We start from the raw sequence: 18,375 nt of genomic DNA, 5'->3' as shown, positions 1-18,375 counted from the left end.
TGCAGCTGTTCAGGGTGACCATCCTGGCTTCTCCCAAATAGTACACGTAGAACAATTACAACCTGGAGAGGATACAATCTTGCTTGTCTTTCAGACCCCCATACAGCTTTGATCCTCTTCAGAGTCCTCACTAGCATTAGCTGAAAATTAAGAGATGTTCATATTGAATAAACAGAAGGTTAAGAAACATAAGTAGGTGAACAGAGCACATAACAGATAATAAATATGCTTTGGAAATTCATACTTTGAGCACCGTGTCATTCTGATCCTTCCCAGTTCAGAAAGGTTATAGCTGAAAAATGTCAGACAGGCTAACAAAGATTACCAAAGAATAACTAAGCACAATTAAGTGGTTGACGAACACCCAGAATACACAAGACTGTCAATAAGACAGAGATCCATAAATTGAGTAGTCTGGTCACTGTGAGAGGCCAGTCTGTCTCAGGGTGATCACAAAGAATTGTAAAATGAAATTAGCAAGCACACGTTTTAAAGAAAATGGGTTTCTTCACAAAATATACAACTGGGCCAGAAATATCTTAAAAAATTTATAAAGTGCCTTGTGCATGCTAAAACTTTCCATAATCTGAAGGGGCAACCAGATGCACTGGAAACACTAACTAGCTGCGCAGACTCCATCCTTTCCTCAAGAAGCCCCTGCAAGACAAACTGAAGATGGGAGAATACTCTGCACTGCAAGCCGGCAGCAACACTACGCTGCCTTCACCCCCACACTTCGGCCAGCCATCTGCTGCCGGGGTACCTTCCCTCCCCGCCTGCCTGCCGAGCCACGGCCCCTCAGGAGCACCAGCCCGCTGAACGGGGCCCCGTTTTGAATTCAGCCGCGGGCTGCCGAGAGAGCTGCACCGAGCAGGCCACGGCACAGGGCGGCATCCCAGGGGGCTGGGGGCACGGATCTCTGCCGGGGCGGCGGGGCGGGAGCGGAGCCCAGCCCCAGTCACGGCTCCGCGCCCAGCCCCAGTCACGGCTGCATGCCCAGCCCCAGTCACGGCTGCATGCCCAGCCGCAGTCACGGCTCCGCGCCCAGCCCCAGTCACGGCTGCATGCCCAGCCCCGCCCGCGGTCGGGGCCCCCCGCCGGCAGGGCCGCGCCCCGGGGCGGTGCTGGCGCGTTGCGCGCCCAATGGCGACCGGGAGCGCTGCCCGCGGGGCGGGGCGGTGGCGCTGCCCGTGGCCAGCCGGCGGCAGGGCCGGGCGGGGGGCTCCCATTAAACGCCGCCGGGGCGGCCGAGGCGGGAGGCGGCGATGGCGCTTACGGCGGGGAGGCGGCGGCAGGAGCTGGACAACGTGAGCGCGGCGGGCGGGAGCGGGGCTGCGGCTGCGGGGCCCTGCCCGGGTGAGCGGCCGGGCTGCCGCTGAGGGTGGGCGCCGCCGGGCGAGCGCCTCGTGTTCCGTGCCCGCTCTTCCTTCCGCCTCTTCCTGGCTGTTTTCCGTCCCGGGCGCCCGAGGCTTTATGTGCTTCTTCCGGGGGTTCCGCCGGCCCGGGCGCGTCCCCAGTGGCCCTTTCGGGAGTGAGGAGGCCCCGCGGCCCCTCGCTCCCCGCGCTGCCCCTCCCCAGCCGGGCTTCAAATGTCCCCGAGGCATTTGGGCCTGGGCTTGTTTCTGATCGACAGTGTTAGTCTCTAATCGGGGCTGCTAGTGAAGCTCCTTCAGCTTTTCTGCGTTATTTTTCCCCGGCCGCCTTCTGTCAGTGCCATCTCTGGATTGTGTGCTGTTTGCTGGCATGACCACGGCGTTTTTGTGTTTGTTTGAATGTTTCTCCCCGCCCCAGCTGGAAGCCTGCGTGGGCAAGGCTTGCTGGCTGTGGCTTGTTCCTGCCTGCCCTCCTCCTGCTCCTGGTGCTGGGCTGCTGTGGCAGTGGTCACATGCTGGAAGTGCATCAGGGAGCCCAGAGGCTGAAGCTTTAACCTGTGCTCAGCAGCAGTGCCAAACAAGGCCGGATTTAGGGCATTTTGGCTCTTGACAGCTGTGGTTTTGGCTCATCTTAATGAAATGAAACCTGTGCTTGCTCTAGTTAGGACCCTTACTGGATTTTCTTAGTGTCAGATTGACAGCACGGGATCATCATATCCCATGCTTTAATTCCCTTCCTCCCCATGTTGTCTGTAATGATATCTACTTGAAGAGATTATGTCATCCAGTGCTTCCTAATACTAGCTGTATTTTAGGATGCAAAGACGGATTGTAGCCAGTGTTGTAGGGAAAGTAGCGCAGTCAAAGCTCTGATAAAGCTTCATCTGTGAAGGAGTGCCCTGATCTCTCATGGTATTTCAGAAATGGTGAATCATTTATTCCCATGAGACAAAGGATATTGTCCTAAGGAGAATCACTGTGTTTGTGGGAGATGTGAACTGTTAACCATGCTATTGGTACTGTGATCATAGAATGGTTTGAGTTGGAAGGGTCTTCAGAGATTTATTTCCAACACCCCTGCCATGGGCAGGGGCACCTTCCACTAAACCATGTTGCTCAGAACCCCATGCAGCCTGGCCTTGGAACACGTCCAGGAATGGGGCATCCATAGCTTCCCTGGGCAACCTGTTCCAGTGTCTCTCCACCCTCACAGTAAAGAATTTCTTACTGATGTGTGATCTAAAGAGTAATGCAAGATGTCTTGCCTGCTGGAGTGTTTGTCCTTGCTTTCAGATCTTGAAATTATACCTGGCCTCTGAAAATGGGGAAACAAGGGAGAGGGCATCTTCACTCTCTTGCTTCTGATGTGATATCAGTGACATAAGAGAATTGCCATTTGTAGATATTTAGGTGTGCAGTAAGAGGTCATCTCACCAGGCAGGTATTTCAGTAAGGGTCATTTGCAGTCAAAGACTGGGCTAATTAGAAGGTATCAAATAGCTGAGGGAGGTCTGCTCATGCTCCTCTGTGGTAGGGCAAGTGTAGCGTTTGTTATTCTAAAATAAAACTGGTTGTTGACTGAAATAACCCTTGATGACTGCTTCCTTCACTGTAGGCAGTTGTCTGCAGGTGGAATAACACTGGGGGGGGAGCAATCTACATTGTCTTCATTAACATGGAGTACAAACCTAGGTCTAATCCCTCTCTTCCTGTGCTAGTGTCTGGAAGGATAGCATGCCTCATTTGTTTTGTGGCTTATGCTGCTTTCTGGCATGGCAAGGAAGTGCTCAGTTGATAAAACAGTAAAGAGCCCAGTGAACCCTGACATGTCTGAGTAGTCAGAAGTTTGGAGTGGGATAGGGACTGCCCTCGTTTTGTTCTGGGCTGTGGTTGGTATCACTAAGGAGAACAGCAGTCAAAACTTGCATAGAAATCTTGAGTTGCTTTATCTTCTGAGGCAAGGGACATAACAGGATGCTAAGAGAGAAACTAGTAGTTTTGGCCATCATAGTGCCTGTGTATGTTCCACTTAAGAGGTATTGAATGACCTTGTCCTGGCCTCAAAGAAGCAGGGATGCGTAGCTCTGGGGCAAGTTCCTTCTCCAAGGTTTTTCCCTCCATTCATACTTAGTTTTACCTTGTACTTTGTAAAAGATACTACATTTGAGCTGAATGTGAAGTCAAAGAGCTAATACTTGGCTCCAGCGTGATAAGGGTGGGCTGCATTCTCTCTAGTGTAGGCAGAGAATGTCTTGCTCAGCACTTGGTAGCATCTTCTTCCCTCTGTGAACTACTGCTTCTTCCTTGCCCGGGTTCAGTTCCAGTTACTGCTGCAGGTGTCTTGACATGTCAGTAGTGTCAGTGGCTGAATCTCTTAAAACTGCTGTTATGCTGCAGCTTTCTTGTTGCCTCCAACTGTAGTTGGACAGAAGTAAGAATGACAAAGAGTTTTGCAACACCTGTGTATGAGAGAGATTTTGTCATTTTTCTACTTTTTAATGTAAATATACTAATGCTTCTGACATCTTTCAGGGTTGAAGCTCAGATACTTGTTGTACGTGTTAAAGATTAAAATTCCTGTGGACTCAGTGGGGTACTGGGAAGTGCATTATTATTGGATTCCTCAGGGATTGAGTTCTCACATAAAGACGTGATGAGGGCTTACCTAGAGTTAGGGAGTTTGTCTCAAAGTATTAACCTAGTGGGGCTTTTTCCCCCCTTAAGGCTTGATTTGCTAACAAAAAATTCCTAAACCTTCGTACTTTACTTTTTGATCTTACCTGTTGCTATTGTTTGCCTTCCCCTTCTGTTCCAGGGTTCCTTGGAAATAACACAGAGTTTGGAAGATGATCCTCTACTGGATGCACCACTCATTTCATCTCATACATTGCATTCCCAGCTGAGGCCAAGATTTCATGCTATTCCAGCAGTTCTGCTTGCCAATTTCCTGTTGCTAATTCATGTAAGTTTAAGAAGCATGATTTCCTTGTGAAAACTTGCTATCTGTTCTGAATCCTTATTGTTCAGGTGACAGAATTCTCATGATATGACAGTGAATTGCATACACTGTTCTTCCAAAGCAGTGAGGTCTCCTTAGCCAATAAATTCTGATGGTGTATATGCTATCAGATACTTGCTGCCTTCTCCTTCTGGGTGTTGCTGCTGTGGCACATCTTGTTAGGAGGAAAAGCATTTTAAATAGTAGTTCTTCTATGCTGTTGGAAATGTACTTTAAAAAGAGTATTAGTGCTGTAGAAGTGCTAAACTAGTTGTAGTGGGCTGAGATAATTTTGATGCCATGCCTTTTGAGAGCAAATTTAATTTCAGAGAGGAAAGTAACTAAACAAGTAAAGTTGGACTTGCTTAGGGGGTGTTGCAAGGTAGTGCATGGAGAGATAAATTAATCCACATATTACTTCCCACTCTCACTTCTGGAGGTTCAGAGCAAAAAGCACAAATACTGAACAGTATCTAGGCATTTATGGGGCTGGTAGACAGAAGTAGAGAGTGTCCTGGCATGTAGTCAGCTTCTCCTTGATAAGCTGAAGAGGCTTGTGGGTGTGTGGCAGGCAGATATGAAGAAGGAAGGCTGAAGAGCTCTGAGCCTAAGATCTAACTGAAATGGTACTTTCGTGGCTCTTAGGGGCATGGTTTAGCAGTGGACTTGGTAGTGTTAAGTAAATGGTATATTTGATCTTAAGTGTCTTTTCCAACTTAGACTCTATGATCCTATCATACCAGTGACACAAGCTATTTGAGAGCTTTAGTTAATCTCAAACGAAAAATGCTGTGTGCAGTGCTCTTGGAAACATGCTCTTTGCCAGGACTTTGAACGCACATATTAACCTCTAAGGTCTCTCTTTGGGCAGCTGCATAAAGTTGTCCAATATGCTTTAGCCTTCTAACTTTAGGAGTAGATGTTTGTGTGGGCCTTGTAGTAGTATCAAGAGATGGCCCTCTGGCTGTCAGGTAGACTTAAGAAAGACCTCTGCTGTTCTGCTGAATAGACTGCCAAAATTCCCGATGGGAACCATGTATCCAGCCTTATTCCCCTGCCAGAAGAACTCTGTGCTGTTCCATTATAAAAAGCAATTGAAATCTGCTATTGGTAATAGAGCAGTAAATATTTTTCTGCCAAGCCTTGGGGCTTTACTATCCACTACTATAACTGATGCAGCCAAATGTCAGTCACTCTGATCCTAGGAAACTGCTGCCTATTCTCCCCCCACCTTTTCCTCTATCCTGCAAAGGGAGTAAAGTGTGGGTAGGTGAAGAGGGAAAACTTCTGTGGCATCTGTCAACCTACATTTTTACAGGTTAAATCTTGCTGCTATTACTGAATCTGCTTCAGTGACTGGTTGGTTCTTGGAGCAAAATGCAAAAGTATATTTTTCTGTTGGCAAAATGGCATTATAATTGCTACCTTGAGTGGCACTGTCTCTCTCACTGAAAAGATGGATGGAGAGAACAAGATTATTGGATTTCCTTTCCCTTTGCTTCTGCAAATGTGCACTAATCTTGTGGAATGTGGAGAGAGGCCAGGTTAGCTTCTGATGCACAGTCTGCCAGAGGAGTAAATGTCCTGCAGAAGTTAAGCCATCATAGTATTATGCAATAGACCTGTAATGCATCTCTAAAGCAATTTGTATGTCACTTGGAGTAGTTCTCCTTCCTGTGCCAAGAAATCAAGTTAGGTAGCAAAATAGCTGCTGTGGTGCAGCTGCCTAGTTACATACAATTCTGGAAAGAGTGGGTAGAGTATGCTGGAGTGTGGTGGGACTGGGTTTTAGAGTGCCTTTCCTTTTGCCAAGCCTTGTTTTTCCGATCAGAGGGCTGGAGAGCAATGTGAAGTGTAGAGGCTAGGAATAATTTCTTTATGTTAATCCTGTCTTTCCTTAATCCTCTGTGTGTGTGCAAATACACAACATTGAACTGCAATACTACTCCTTCTAAGAATAGCTTCTTGTATGTAAAAATATGTGGGGGGTAAACACCTGTTATTGAACTACCCAACAATGCAAGCAAAACATGATTTAATAAATACCACTCTAAATGCCAGCTTCCTGTTTCCTCTTGTATACACTGCTGTAGTAGTTTGTAGAGATGCAATGCTACATCATTCCTGCTTGCATCAGTTTAATATAGCCATTTTCTGTACTGAAATGCATCCCTAAGACCTGGAAGGAGTAGAACTAAATGTGTCAGTACTGTAAAATGGCTGACCAAACAGTAAACAGATCAAACAAAATAGCTGAATTATTCTTTGTAAGAAAAGGAGATGGCAAAATAATAGATCAAATTATAAACCTTGCTCTTTTTAACTAAATCTATGTACTTAACCTGTCTCAAGACAATATGGTATTTAATTTGCATTTGAAGTAATGGTCTTATGGATAATGTGGGATACATTCCTGTTTTGGTTTGGGTTTTTTTCCTTCTGCCTTCTATCCTATCTGTCCTCTGTAATGTCCCTTTTAGGTATTGATGACTGTGTGACAATTATTCCCCTTTCTTCCTCCCTCCCAATTACCTAACTCTGGTCACAGCCAGAGGAAGGTAAGGGCAGTTTCTCTCAAGAGTAGTTAAGTGGTTCTGAAAAGTTAATTTCTGTGGACAATATAGAGAAAGTACAAAAAAAGGAATAATAAGTTCAAGAGGGTGGAAAGGGAGTGGTGGGATCTTAGATATTCATAGAACTAAGTATGGAAATGAAGGCAGCAAGTGAATTGTTTTGTCTACAGAAGCTCTCAATTTACTTCTATATTGGTGGGAGTTGTTTTTCTCTACACTTCTGTTTTAAAAATATTCCTGTTCTGTAGCATGAATGAGGATGAGAAAATATAATATTCTTGTTCACTGAGTGAACACAGAGAAAATATTTACTGTGACAAAACCCTATAAACATTAAGAAAGTCCTGTGTGTATACATATACTGCAAGTAATATGCATCCACAACCTTGTTTTCTAATTGGCCAAAAGATTGCTGATGCTCACAGCTGGTGCTGAAAATTAGGAGAGGAGTCTAGAAGACAGGAAAAGTTATGGCATATTTGCAATAGTCTGAAAGGATATGTAAAATCTGACTGTATATGCAATCTGACTGACAATCAGTCTGGCCATTCTGACTCAAGTAAAAAGGTAACATGGAAAAATCTGATGGTAAATATATTAAGGAATGATTTTCAATTGGCAAAGATGCCTACCCAGTGTTAATAATTCACTTTGAGTTACTATGATGATTCAGTTTTCTAATGTCAACCTGGAGCTGACCTTCAATGGATGTAGTAAAGGGTTGATTTTCACTTAGAAAATGTTAATTTAAGGAAACATAGACTGTACCAATAAGATAAGCCTCTCCCACTGAGCAGCATTAAGCGTAATTGAATGAGTCTAAAAAGATGTGATTTCTCTTTTATAGAAGCATGAAATCAAAAGTTCCTTAAAGTAAAAAGGCATAGTAAGGAGGGTTCATAATTCTTCATAATTCACTATGAAGATTCAAGGAACGGTGAAATAGATTTAATAGAAATTCTGGGAATGGTGATAAATACTGGCTCTGTTCTGCTGGAGACTGATTGCCCTTCTGGATGTCAGTCTTACTACTTAGCAATTCCAGTCATCTGTATGTTCCTTGAGTGACATGTAGTGGTTTTGGCAAGTGTCTAATGTTTTGTATGTTACCTCAACTCTAATAAAATAAATTCAGAGAGTAATGCATTATGAATAAACTACCTAATCCTGGTTTTGTGTTTTGAGTTTTTTTCACATATATAGCTAAATTTTAAAGATTTTTCTCTCTTCCTTTCTCTTCCAGGTTGCTTTTGTTGTTCTAGCATTTTTAGCAGCTATGTTTTGTTCGTACCCCAATCCAAACCAAGATAAGTGCCCTGGAAACTACACTCACCCACTTAAAGTGCAGACTGTCATAATAATTGCAAAAGTAATTCTGTGGGTTCTGCATGTCGTTTTTGAACGGTATGTCCAACACCACCACAGCAGAGTCAGAAGAAGAGGTTACTTCTCCATATACCGATCAACAAGACATCTAAAAAGGCTTCCACTGCTGATACACTCCACAGGTTAAGTGAACTTGGCTTTTTTTCCTTCTATAGCTTTGAACAGTGACAGGAAAAAAAAACTCTTGAGCAGTTTATATATAATTCTGTATTATATATTATGAACTTTTAAAAACCTGCTTATCAACACCTACAAATTATATTTTGGTCAGATGAATCTCTGGACTGATCTTTCTGGCTTGCCAGATGCAGGTTGCAAGGAACTGTTTGTAGTGCAGAAATGCTCATGAGTGTGAGGTTGCGTGAAACATTTAGTCATTAGCATTTAGTCTTCAGCCATAGAATATTCAGTCATCAAGGTCTGTGTTTGACTGCTAGTGATCTTGATTTGCGTATTCATTTGTCTGGTTGGATATGTGATAAGACTGCTAGTCCTTCCAGGAAGTGTGCTGCTCTTCTCTTTTCATGCCCAGCAATTCACATGGAAACAGGTGAATTGCCTGTTGCTCAACAGCTGTCTGAATTCAGTGAAATAATCAATTTCCTGATCTTCACTTGGGCTCTGTGTAACATTCTGCTCTATTTCTGACTGTGTTTTTCTACTTTCTATGGACAAAAGATAGCGTATAGGAGTGATTTATCTATATATATTTTAAGATACGTCATTGGCAAGTTTAGCTGTAAAATGTTGATGCAATTAGCTGGTGAAACTCTTCTGCAAACCACTTCAACAAATCTAAAATCCATCTAACTCGAGGGGAATTCCACACAAATGACAGTAGAAAAGGGCAGGGTGGTGGCTTTTACAGTATTTTTGCCTCTTATAATCCCACCTCCCTTCTGGAGTAGATTATTTTTTATTACCAGAGTTAAGAAATGAGATGGTTCTGTGTCCATATGAAAATCTAACTTCGTTTCCACACAGTCCCCAAAAGAGCTACTCAGCTTGATAAATGTGCAACACTTCAAACTCTGGCCACTAGATAGAGCTCTGAAGATGTGGAAGTGTTTGGGGTGCAGTGACAAAAGCAGACTACAGCAGATTTAATGATGTAAAAGGACTATTTCTGCCTGTTGCAGGGTAATCTGCAGTACTTAGCTCTGCTTTGAGTCTTCGATGGAGTCCACTTCTCCCCTGCTAGACAGACTCTGGGCATTTGTGAATGTTTAGGTGCAATCAGGTGTGTAGTGTAGAATTTTGGTCATCTGTTGTTCAGAAGATAGTTCTTCCATTACTGCAAGCTTCCTGCCATGGTAATGACTGCTAATTCCACTTCCTTCACTTGACTGACACAGCATGAAAGAGAACTGCACAGTTCCCTAGCTACATTAATGGTCTTTATAAATTTAGTTCTTTATCCAGACACTGGTTATAACATTTTTACAGGAAGGAAGAGAACACTTCACACTCAGTATCAGAAAAAAGAGTGTATAAAGAATTTAAAAAGCTTTTTAGGTCTGTAACTCGTTATTTGTTCACCTTGACTAATTGTACTCATTTCAATTAAACTTTCAGTAACTTGCAAGTATTTAGATAATAGCTGGGCAAGTGGAAGCCTATGCAAGTAGGCTTTGAAAGGAAGGTGTTTGTTTTTTTGCTCTGTTATACTCATTTAAATATATTTTAAATCCACTACTTGAAGGAAAATACCCCCTCATTTTTGTCTGACTGATGTGATCTCTTAGGAATTGAAAGAATGGATAAGATGAATAGGATCAACAAAGCTACAAACTGTTTAAGCCCATGTACGTGTGTTAGGCACTTCTAGTGTGTTTCCTCTGCTCCTGTTTTTTAAGTCAGAAGATTCTATAAGAGAACTCATAATTGTCTACCATCATAGTCAAATGCTGAAATGAAACCTCATTTTGCTATCAGCAGGTATGAGCTTGCATGTTAAGGAAATTAGCTGAAAGGGCAAGTGTGGTATGAAATGAAAAAACATTACTGAAATGTTTCAGCCTAATGCAGATACTGGGAATGAAAGTATTAATTTATTTTCGCTTGCTAATGAAAGTACTAAATCTGTAAAATATAACATTTGTTTTCTAGGTAATACAGCCCTGCTCTTGATTCTGTCGGTGCAGCATTCCTTTCCTGATCACAGTAAAGTGTACCTGTATCTTATCCTGGGAGTCCTGAGCCTGGAGATGATTAGTTCCCTGACATGCTTAGTGATTTACACAGGTGAGAGAGGAAAGTTTTGCCTTCTTGTGTGTGATTCGTTATAGCTGGTACTCAACTGTTTTGTTTGCCCTCACAGTAGTTCACTTGGGGTACCCCGAGGCATTTAACTGCCATTACATATACAGAACGATTCTGTACTTGGAGAACTAAGGCAAAGCCAAAACAAATTGAGAAAGATTGTCAGGCTTGATTTGGTTCCAAGTGCTGCTAAATGAAAGCTCCATGTTATCTCAAAGCTGTTAATCCAGTGAAGTGGCAATAAATGCCTAATTGTTTCAAAAAAGTGTCCTGTGAACAGGTGTTTGTCTGTTTATCAGTGTTTCTCAAATGCATGCACCACAAGCTGTGAAGCAGTAAGAGTTGGCTGGCTTAGTCAGAGCTGCCTCTGGGATTTACATGTGGGGTTTGCATACCTGATCGTGATTGTGCCTTACCCGGCCTCTTCCTCTTTCCCTGGTCCCACGCCAAAGGCTTCAGTTTCTCTTTGACACGAAAGCAGAAGATTCCTTCTAATGAATGTTTAAAAGAAGCATGGGTTTTGGAAGCTGTGATTATATTAAAGTAAGATACTGCTTTATAAAACTGTGAGGCTTTGCCTTGTGCTATTACTGTTGGTTTGTGAGGTTATCTGCTTTACGTTTGGTGTGACTTATGAGGACTTGATAAAACACTTGCCTTTAAACTTTGCAAAACTATCTAAAAGTGCTTAAAAGGAAACTTTGGTCTGTTCATAGTAAGGCAATGGCACACAGAGAAATCCTGTCAAGTAGCTTGTTCATCTAGGAAATAAAATCTTATTCTTGATGCTCCTGCAACAGCATCAGAAATGCACCGAGAAATAAGGTCCCAGCCCTAAATTATGTCCTTGTCTTACCAGTGTGCATACCCCTGAATGCTGCAGGCTTGTCAAGCTTTCCCCTGAATGGCCCAGCATGGCTCAAGTAGACTGACTGTCTTCTGGAAGAAGAAAGGCAGTGATGAGCGAATGCCATCATGACAGTCCTAGAAAACTATTCAAAGAATGCTGGAGATCATCCCTTCTTTGCATATGCATATTTAGTTTCCTGGGAAACTCGGGAAATAAGAGATAAATTGTAAAACTTTAATAGAATGTCAAGAATTCCAGAGAAATGTTATTTCTAGCCCTTAGGCGTGCTGGAGCTCCAAGAGTTACATTGTGTCTCTCTTACCTTGACAAAAAAGATACGTGCAAAAAAGTTGACCTTCGTAGTAGTAAGGTCTGAGCCTGTACTTCTGTAAGAACTCTCAAAATATTTTTATGCTTGTTTTGTTACCAAAAGGGTATTGTTTCTTAACTTGTACTGTGCTAATTCCTGTGACCTTCAAATTAATTACCCAATGTATACAAGGAAGTTGTGGGGTGCAATGTTGTGCTCTCCAGCTAAAAGAGGCTTGAGGAAGGGTTCAGTGAATCCTGGAACTAAGGGGAAGAGCTGCATTGCTAGGAAGGAGTAAGGCAATGTCTTTTAGCAACAGCTATCTTATCTCCTGAGCAGCCCCAAATCAATGTAAAATTCATTCTCTAAAGCTTGGTGTGCAAAACTATGGTTAACTTTTATGTGACTTTACACGTGCTGCAAGATGAGGAAGACCTCCAGTCAGCCTAGCTTGCCTTTTTCAATGGGTAGTGTAACTTGTTTTCTTGTTTTCCATCCCAATGCTTGTTGAGGTAAGCTGTGAGACTGCATGCATGTCTGTCTTGTGTGTAGTGGTGGGTTTGAAGGTTTTTCAATGTCTTAGTGTCAAATGAAGGCTGTACTGAGGCAAAACAAATGTTTGGAAAATACCCTGAGAATCTGTAGTAATAATGACATTTAGATGGATTTTTTTTTCTCCCGGGCAGAGCAGAGTATGTGACTGGATGGAAGCAAGAAGCTTCTTTAATGGGATAATTTTAAGGGCAGCCCTCTACTGAGGTTTAGAGTTCCCCTCTGCAAGGCAAGCACTTAGCAGATACTGCTAAGATAGTATCAGCTAATGTAGCTGAGCAACAATGGGGAGACTAAGGTAAATTTACACTAAAATCTAATGACCCACCCCTTTTTGTATTAGCATGTTACTCCTAAATTTTGGAGAGAAGGCAGCACCAGTTCACACATTGTTTCTTCACAATGAAATTATTATTTCTTAACTATTAGAATGAGACATAAATGCTTATCTGTAGAAGGTTCATGTACCTGACTTACTTTCTGTTAAATAATTCTGTCTTACAAATCAGGAATACCTGATTGTAGTTCTTCAGATTTCCCCTTGCTTGTTGGAGCTGTTTATGAATTGTATGATAGCCAATGTCCTGTGAAGGACTACTGCCTTCCTTAAAATTATCTCCGTGCAGCAGTGAGTGTGTGTGTGTATAGCTGTAGGATGCAGAGGCAGAGATTCAGAAATCTACAAGGAATTGCTGTGATTGACCTATAATAGACTTGACATATATAAATCGTTCAAGTGAGGTAAAAGTGCATGGAATGAAGTATGATACAGAGAGCTCTAAATGTCAGCTTACTATTCTAAGTTTTTTACTGCAAGGATAGGGAGTAAAGCTTTATAAGACTTACTAAATATATGTATTTAATTACTTTCTCACATACTTCTAATATCACTTGAATAAAAGACCAACATTCCCACAAACAACGCATGTTGAGAATTCCATATCCATTCCTTTGTGGTTTTATTTGTAGAGAAATACCATCATAGAAATAACTAACCTTTGAGCCTAACTTGTAGTTAACCTCTGGAGGGTCTTAGCATTGTTTTAGCAGGGTGGCCTGTAATAAACCCCATCATGGTACTGACTTGTAAGGACAGTCCTTCTCTGCTACAGTAGTGTGGATTTCTCACAGAACTGGACTGTAATGTTTTTCGTGGCATTAGATGTATTGTTTCACAAGCAGCCCTAACTGCAGAGTCCCGAATGCATACTCTGGATTTTTTTATATTTTCTCTGAATCAGGATCTGACATTGAATGGCTTTAAATATTTTCAGCTTCCTTTTTGAAATAATGCAGAGGGTGCCTACAACTTTTCCCACCCATCCCCATTCTACATGTTAAATTTAGCCTTAAACTTTATTCACAGGTGCCCCAGAATGACTTTTGGGTTTGATAGCCAACACTGCAAGGTTCACAATGGCTTTCTGTAGCAAGTCTGCCCTAGTCTGAGCAGGCAAACAAGCTGCTGCTTCATTATAGCTAGTCTAGTTAAACCAGTATTTATTGAAGAGCTTAAGCTAGAAGTTCCGAAACTAGCTACTAATAACAAAACTTCCTACACATCTTTTTATGGCATGTTGCTTAATTTATGGCCTGAATGTGGAGACTGAATCTTGCTACCTTCTAAAAGTAAACTAAGGTTTCACCCTCTCTCAGGTGGCAGATTAAACTTTGCAGATGTTAAGCAGTACATTCAAGCTTCCCCATTCAGGTCTTTCAAGCAGCAGGACTGAGGGGAATAAAACAAGCAAACCAATGAATAAAATAACTTGCCAAACTATCACTGACTTGTAATCGAAGCAATTTCAGAAATGAGTAGAAATCGATTCTACTTTTGCTTTTCCTCTTCCCCATTCCTCAGATTTCTTTATTGTATTTCCATCTCCTATCCTAAGGTAATCTGTTACAGGTTTTTATAATTTAGGATCTGGTGTTAAAGCTTTTTTTTTTTTTTTTTTTCCCCACTTTCCAACTAACATATAAAGCTTTATTGCAGTGAAAATAAGCAACTTCAATCGTGCCAAGCCAAGACCTGACATAATTGAAGAAGAAAAGATGTATGCTTACCCCAGTCACATTACCTCAGAAGTTGGATTTAGGTAAGAATTCTGTATTCATTTTGTGCTGTGTTCAGCCATGGTATGTAGGTAACACTAAAGTAGTTGCATTATTTCCTGTAGACTTCCATGTAATCTTAAACCTGTCAGCTAAACCAGAGGTGGGAATAACAGTTTTGAAGGAAACTCCTATGCATAAGCCTCCCATATGAGATGCACAGATGAGATGCAACAGTCTTGTACTTTCTATATAGCAAATGACAATTTACTATGGTACACAAATCCTCAAGCATAAGGATGGAGGTGATTGGACCATTTATGGCTGGTCGCATGAATCATTAATAAAAATAACTGTGCTTAATCTGGTTTAGTTAATTTTACATGGGAGTCTGAGGAAAGATACTTGAGTTTTACACTGTTTATTTAAAGTAGGCTTACAGAAGCCTGGCTGCTTCAGTCAGTTTTTTCAGGGAAGGAAATGTATTGTGGGCAGTTGATAGACAAAGAAAACTTTGTAGCTCTATTCTATGCCAGCAGCTGGACATGAGATTCTAGCAATGAATTTGAAATGTGTTTTAAGTTTAGGAAGGAACTTTTAAGGTGTGGAGGGACCTTAAGGGGTAAGGAAGGCCTCAGTGAGACCTAGAAGCTGTCCAACAGTATCCAATCTATCCCAAGCACTGGGACTTGTTTTTCATTTGTCCTTTGTGTGCCTTCCAACTGCTCAAACATGTTCCAGTTGCTGAAATCAGTCTGATATTACTTAACAAAAACTAGTAATTGAAAGTAAAATGGATTTCTGTATAAGAATTTAATTGGAGAATTTCTAATATACTATGACTTGCTTCTATGTGTGGCGCCTTCATGAAAAGTTGACTAACGAGAGATGACTAATACTTTGGGACTTCCCCTGGTGTCACAAATGCAGCATGCACATGCTTTTGTGAAACTTGGAACTAGATATCCAGGATACAGGAAGGATTTAGAGTTGTCTTGAGTTTTGATACCATGTCTGACTTCCATTTTGATATAAAAACCATGGTGATTGCATGGTGGACCTAATTTCTTTCTCATTCATCTTCTCCCCTGAGAAATTGTCAAATGCCCAGGGAATGTGTCTGCAACAATGACCAGCTGAGGAAAAGACTCTGCTTATTTTTGATTAAAGAGTGCAAACTTCCTGTGAGAACTGATTGCAAAACCGTTATTTTAATTTAGCTCTATACAACTCTGACTCTCTTTCCCTTGAGAGTTAACATCTATTGAAAAGTGAATCCTGTCAGCCCTTCAGCTGACCTTGTTATAAGAATGTTTTTTGAATATCATGACCTCTGCAACCTAAGCTACTGATCAACTTATGTTGGTAGGGCATATTACTGGTTAAGGTTGCAAGTTTTCAGTTGAAAAAACTAATGTTCTTTACTTTTTCTGCTTTAGGTACATTAGGTTTTTAATTGAAACTAAGCTTTATTCCACTTGATATCCTTCTCAGGACTTTCTAAGGGCTATGAAACAGGCAGTGTTCCTCCACAAAATGCTGTAAGACTGAGGAACAACTTCTCAGCTCTAAGATGCTCACAAGTATACTAAGAGGACAGATTCCTAAGTCAGCTGAGAAAAAATAATATGTAAGAAAAGAGTAGACTACACTCAGGCATTGGTACTTCATCTTGCTGTATGTTAAAAATTCCCAATTAGCTATGACAAAATTATGTACTTTTACAGACTTTTTTTTCTCAATTAACTGGGCTTTATTTAAATGTTGCAGTGTTACTATCAGAGTTAAAATCAGGGATATCTGAAAGCTGGATATATTTTCAGGGGGAGGGTAGTTGTACATGAGGTTGTAGATCTGAAATAGCACAACTTTTTGGTACTGTGCTTTTGGTACTACTATCAGTCACATGTCATGGCATGTGACTGATATTGCTGTATATAGGAGCATGTAATGTATGCTACTCCAAGTTAATCAAGAGATTTCTGTCTTAAATAGCTTATGATCTCCCACAGCAGAACAACACTATGCCTGCTCAAAACAAGCTTCCTAATGTATGTGGGAAAGGTTCCATGGCTCTCACTACAATTCTAGCATGTTGTCTTTCTTGGTTTATTAAACAGTAAGATCCTTACTCTGTAACTGTCTAGGAAGAAACATGTAACTCAGTTGTGTATACAGGCATGAAGTTCAGCCAGGCTTTCTCTTCCTGCCTTCTTACGCAAGACAGAGTTAAACATAGAGGTGCTGTAGATTGCCTCTTCCCTCAAAAATTAGTTGAGGGAAGCAAAAGTAAAACTAAGGGAAACAGCTGTTTAAATATGTGTTAATTAGCTCTGGCATTTCACATATTAGAGCACTGCTGGTCACTTACTGAAACCCATATTTTCTTTTGTTACTTCAAGGGAAAATTCCAGTTTAGAAGAGATCGTTGAGAAGCAAGGAGATGTAATAGAGTATCTTCAGCGACACAATGCACTGCTCAGCAAGAGACTGTTGGCGTTAACATCTCAGCAGATCAAAACTTAACAGCATTTGGAAAACTGCTGATGGAGATCTGGAGGGGAACATGAAGTATGTAATATCCAGACTGATTTGTACAAATGTGACTCTTCTTCAGTCATCTTTCATGTTTTGAAATAGAAGTTAAGCTGGAAGGATAAGCTCTGCATACACCATGAACCTATTACAACTGGATACTCTGGCTCTCTTCAAATCATCAGTTCTGGAAAAAAGTTCTGCAGCTTCAAGGATTTTTAGTTCGTCATAAGTTAAAGTTGGACCTGAGTTAATGGTTTAACTTTGCCTAGTTGTTGCTATTATTTTGTACTGCTGTGTAACCCTTAAGCTTCAGTCTACCAAAGTATTTTATATTTCTGGAATACAAATTTGTTCACTAGAAAAATCTGACTTTCCAAGGGATGTATTTGCAGTTTGTATTGCTGAAGCTGAGACTAAATGTGTTGTGTCACTGGTTCCCTTTACTTGCAGGGATAGAGGTGGTGTACTTTAGTAATCTGGTACAGATACTTGTTTTCAAGTCTTGTCTCCTTTTCTCCTTTGTCAAGAAAGTGGGGAAACTTGGCATCCAATTTAGGATTATAAAAAAGTGGTGTGTGCCCTAAAACTGCAAATCTCACTTATAAGTTTGTGGTACAAAACAATGCCATGATAAGCAGTTGTTCAGAATTCTGGCTTTACAACTCTCAGAGGGATCCTCAGGGCTGATGACTATCCCATTACTAGGAGTTTGTGTTAGCTGGTAACAAGATTCCTGCTCTGCCAACTGAACTAACAACACAAAAATATTTGAGTGTAAGCTTTTCCATTGATCTGGTAACTATAACTTGTGCTGAAGGCTTTTAAAGATGCTGTCAAAAATGCCTGTTACGTACTTGCTCTTTACTTTGGCCCTTCAAAAAACATCAGCATCTTGATTCAACAGCTGAAATGGTGTATGTGGGGAAGTGGAAAACAGCAGAAGACAGGTCTTTTAGAAGTTGAAGAAACAAAAAATTTTGGTTTTAATGTATGGTGAATTAAGGCTGGTGAAAGAAAAATTTTGTTCTGGTACTGTTTTGTCTACCAGTGTAGACAAAGAATTATTTTAGAAGCCAATACCTCTGTGGGGATAGGGTAATCACTAATCAAAACAGGGAAGAAGACTCTCATGAGGAGTGGTCTTGTAGTTGAATATAAGAAAGGAAAATTAATGGGTCACATCTTTAGAAGTAACTAAATTGGTTAGTGTGCAACAAATATGGGGGTTGTCTCATTCAAAGAAAAAAACAATAAATATTGGAGGTTTTACTGCTATCCAACACTAGACTGTTCTCCTTAACTGTTGTTTCTTGAAAATGCAGCCAGAATTTTATAGTATACCTGTAAGGAATAAAGTTATTTGTTTTTAGACCTCAGGTTTTGATGTGATTGTGTATGTCAATTTACATAATTTCTATGAAAAGCAGTAAAATGTGGCTGTGAAGTTCATGCACAATAAATGCAACCAAGGAAGAGTG

The 18,375-nt window shown here is 41.2% G+C and overlaps 1 protein-coding gene across 1 annotated transcript; it reads left to right on the top strand.

Annotated features, from left to right (window-relative positions):
• Nucleotides 1-1,156: 1,156 nt before the first annotated feature.
• On the top strand, nucleotides 1,157-18,370 carry TMEM192 (transmembrane protein 192). The gene is made up of 6 exons (XM_085058631.1): nucleotides 1,157-1,307; nucleotides 4,189-4,335; nucleotides 8,188-8,452; nucleotides 10,440-10,574; nucleotides 14,301-14,403; nucleotides 16,762-18,370. Exons 1-6 carry the CDS (start codon nucleotides 1,266-1,268, stop codon nucleotides 16,883-16,885), a joined length of 816 nt encoding a protein of 271 aa, XP_084914757.1. The 5' UTR covers nucleotides 1,157-1,265; the 3' UTR covers nucleotides 16,886-18,370.
• The last annotated feature ends 5 nt before the right edge of the window (nucleotides 18,371-18,375 follow it).

This window comes from Lichenostomus cassidix, chromosome 4 (assembly GCF_008360975.1).
Source record: "Lichenostomus cassidix isolate B80296 chromosome 4, HeHo_3.0, whole genome shotgun sequence".
NCBI lineage: Eukaryota > Metazoa > Chordata > Aves > Passeriformes > Meliphagidae > Lichenostomus > Lichenostomus cassidix.
The sequence above is the reverse complement of the archived record's forward strand: the minus strand, read 5'-3'. Positions and strand labels throughout refer to the sequence as shown.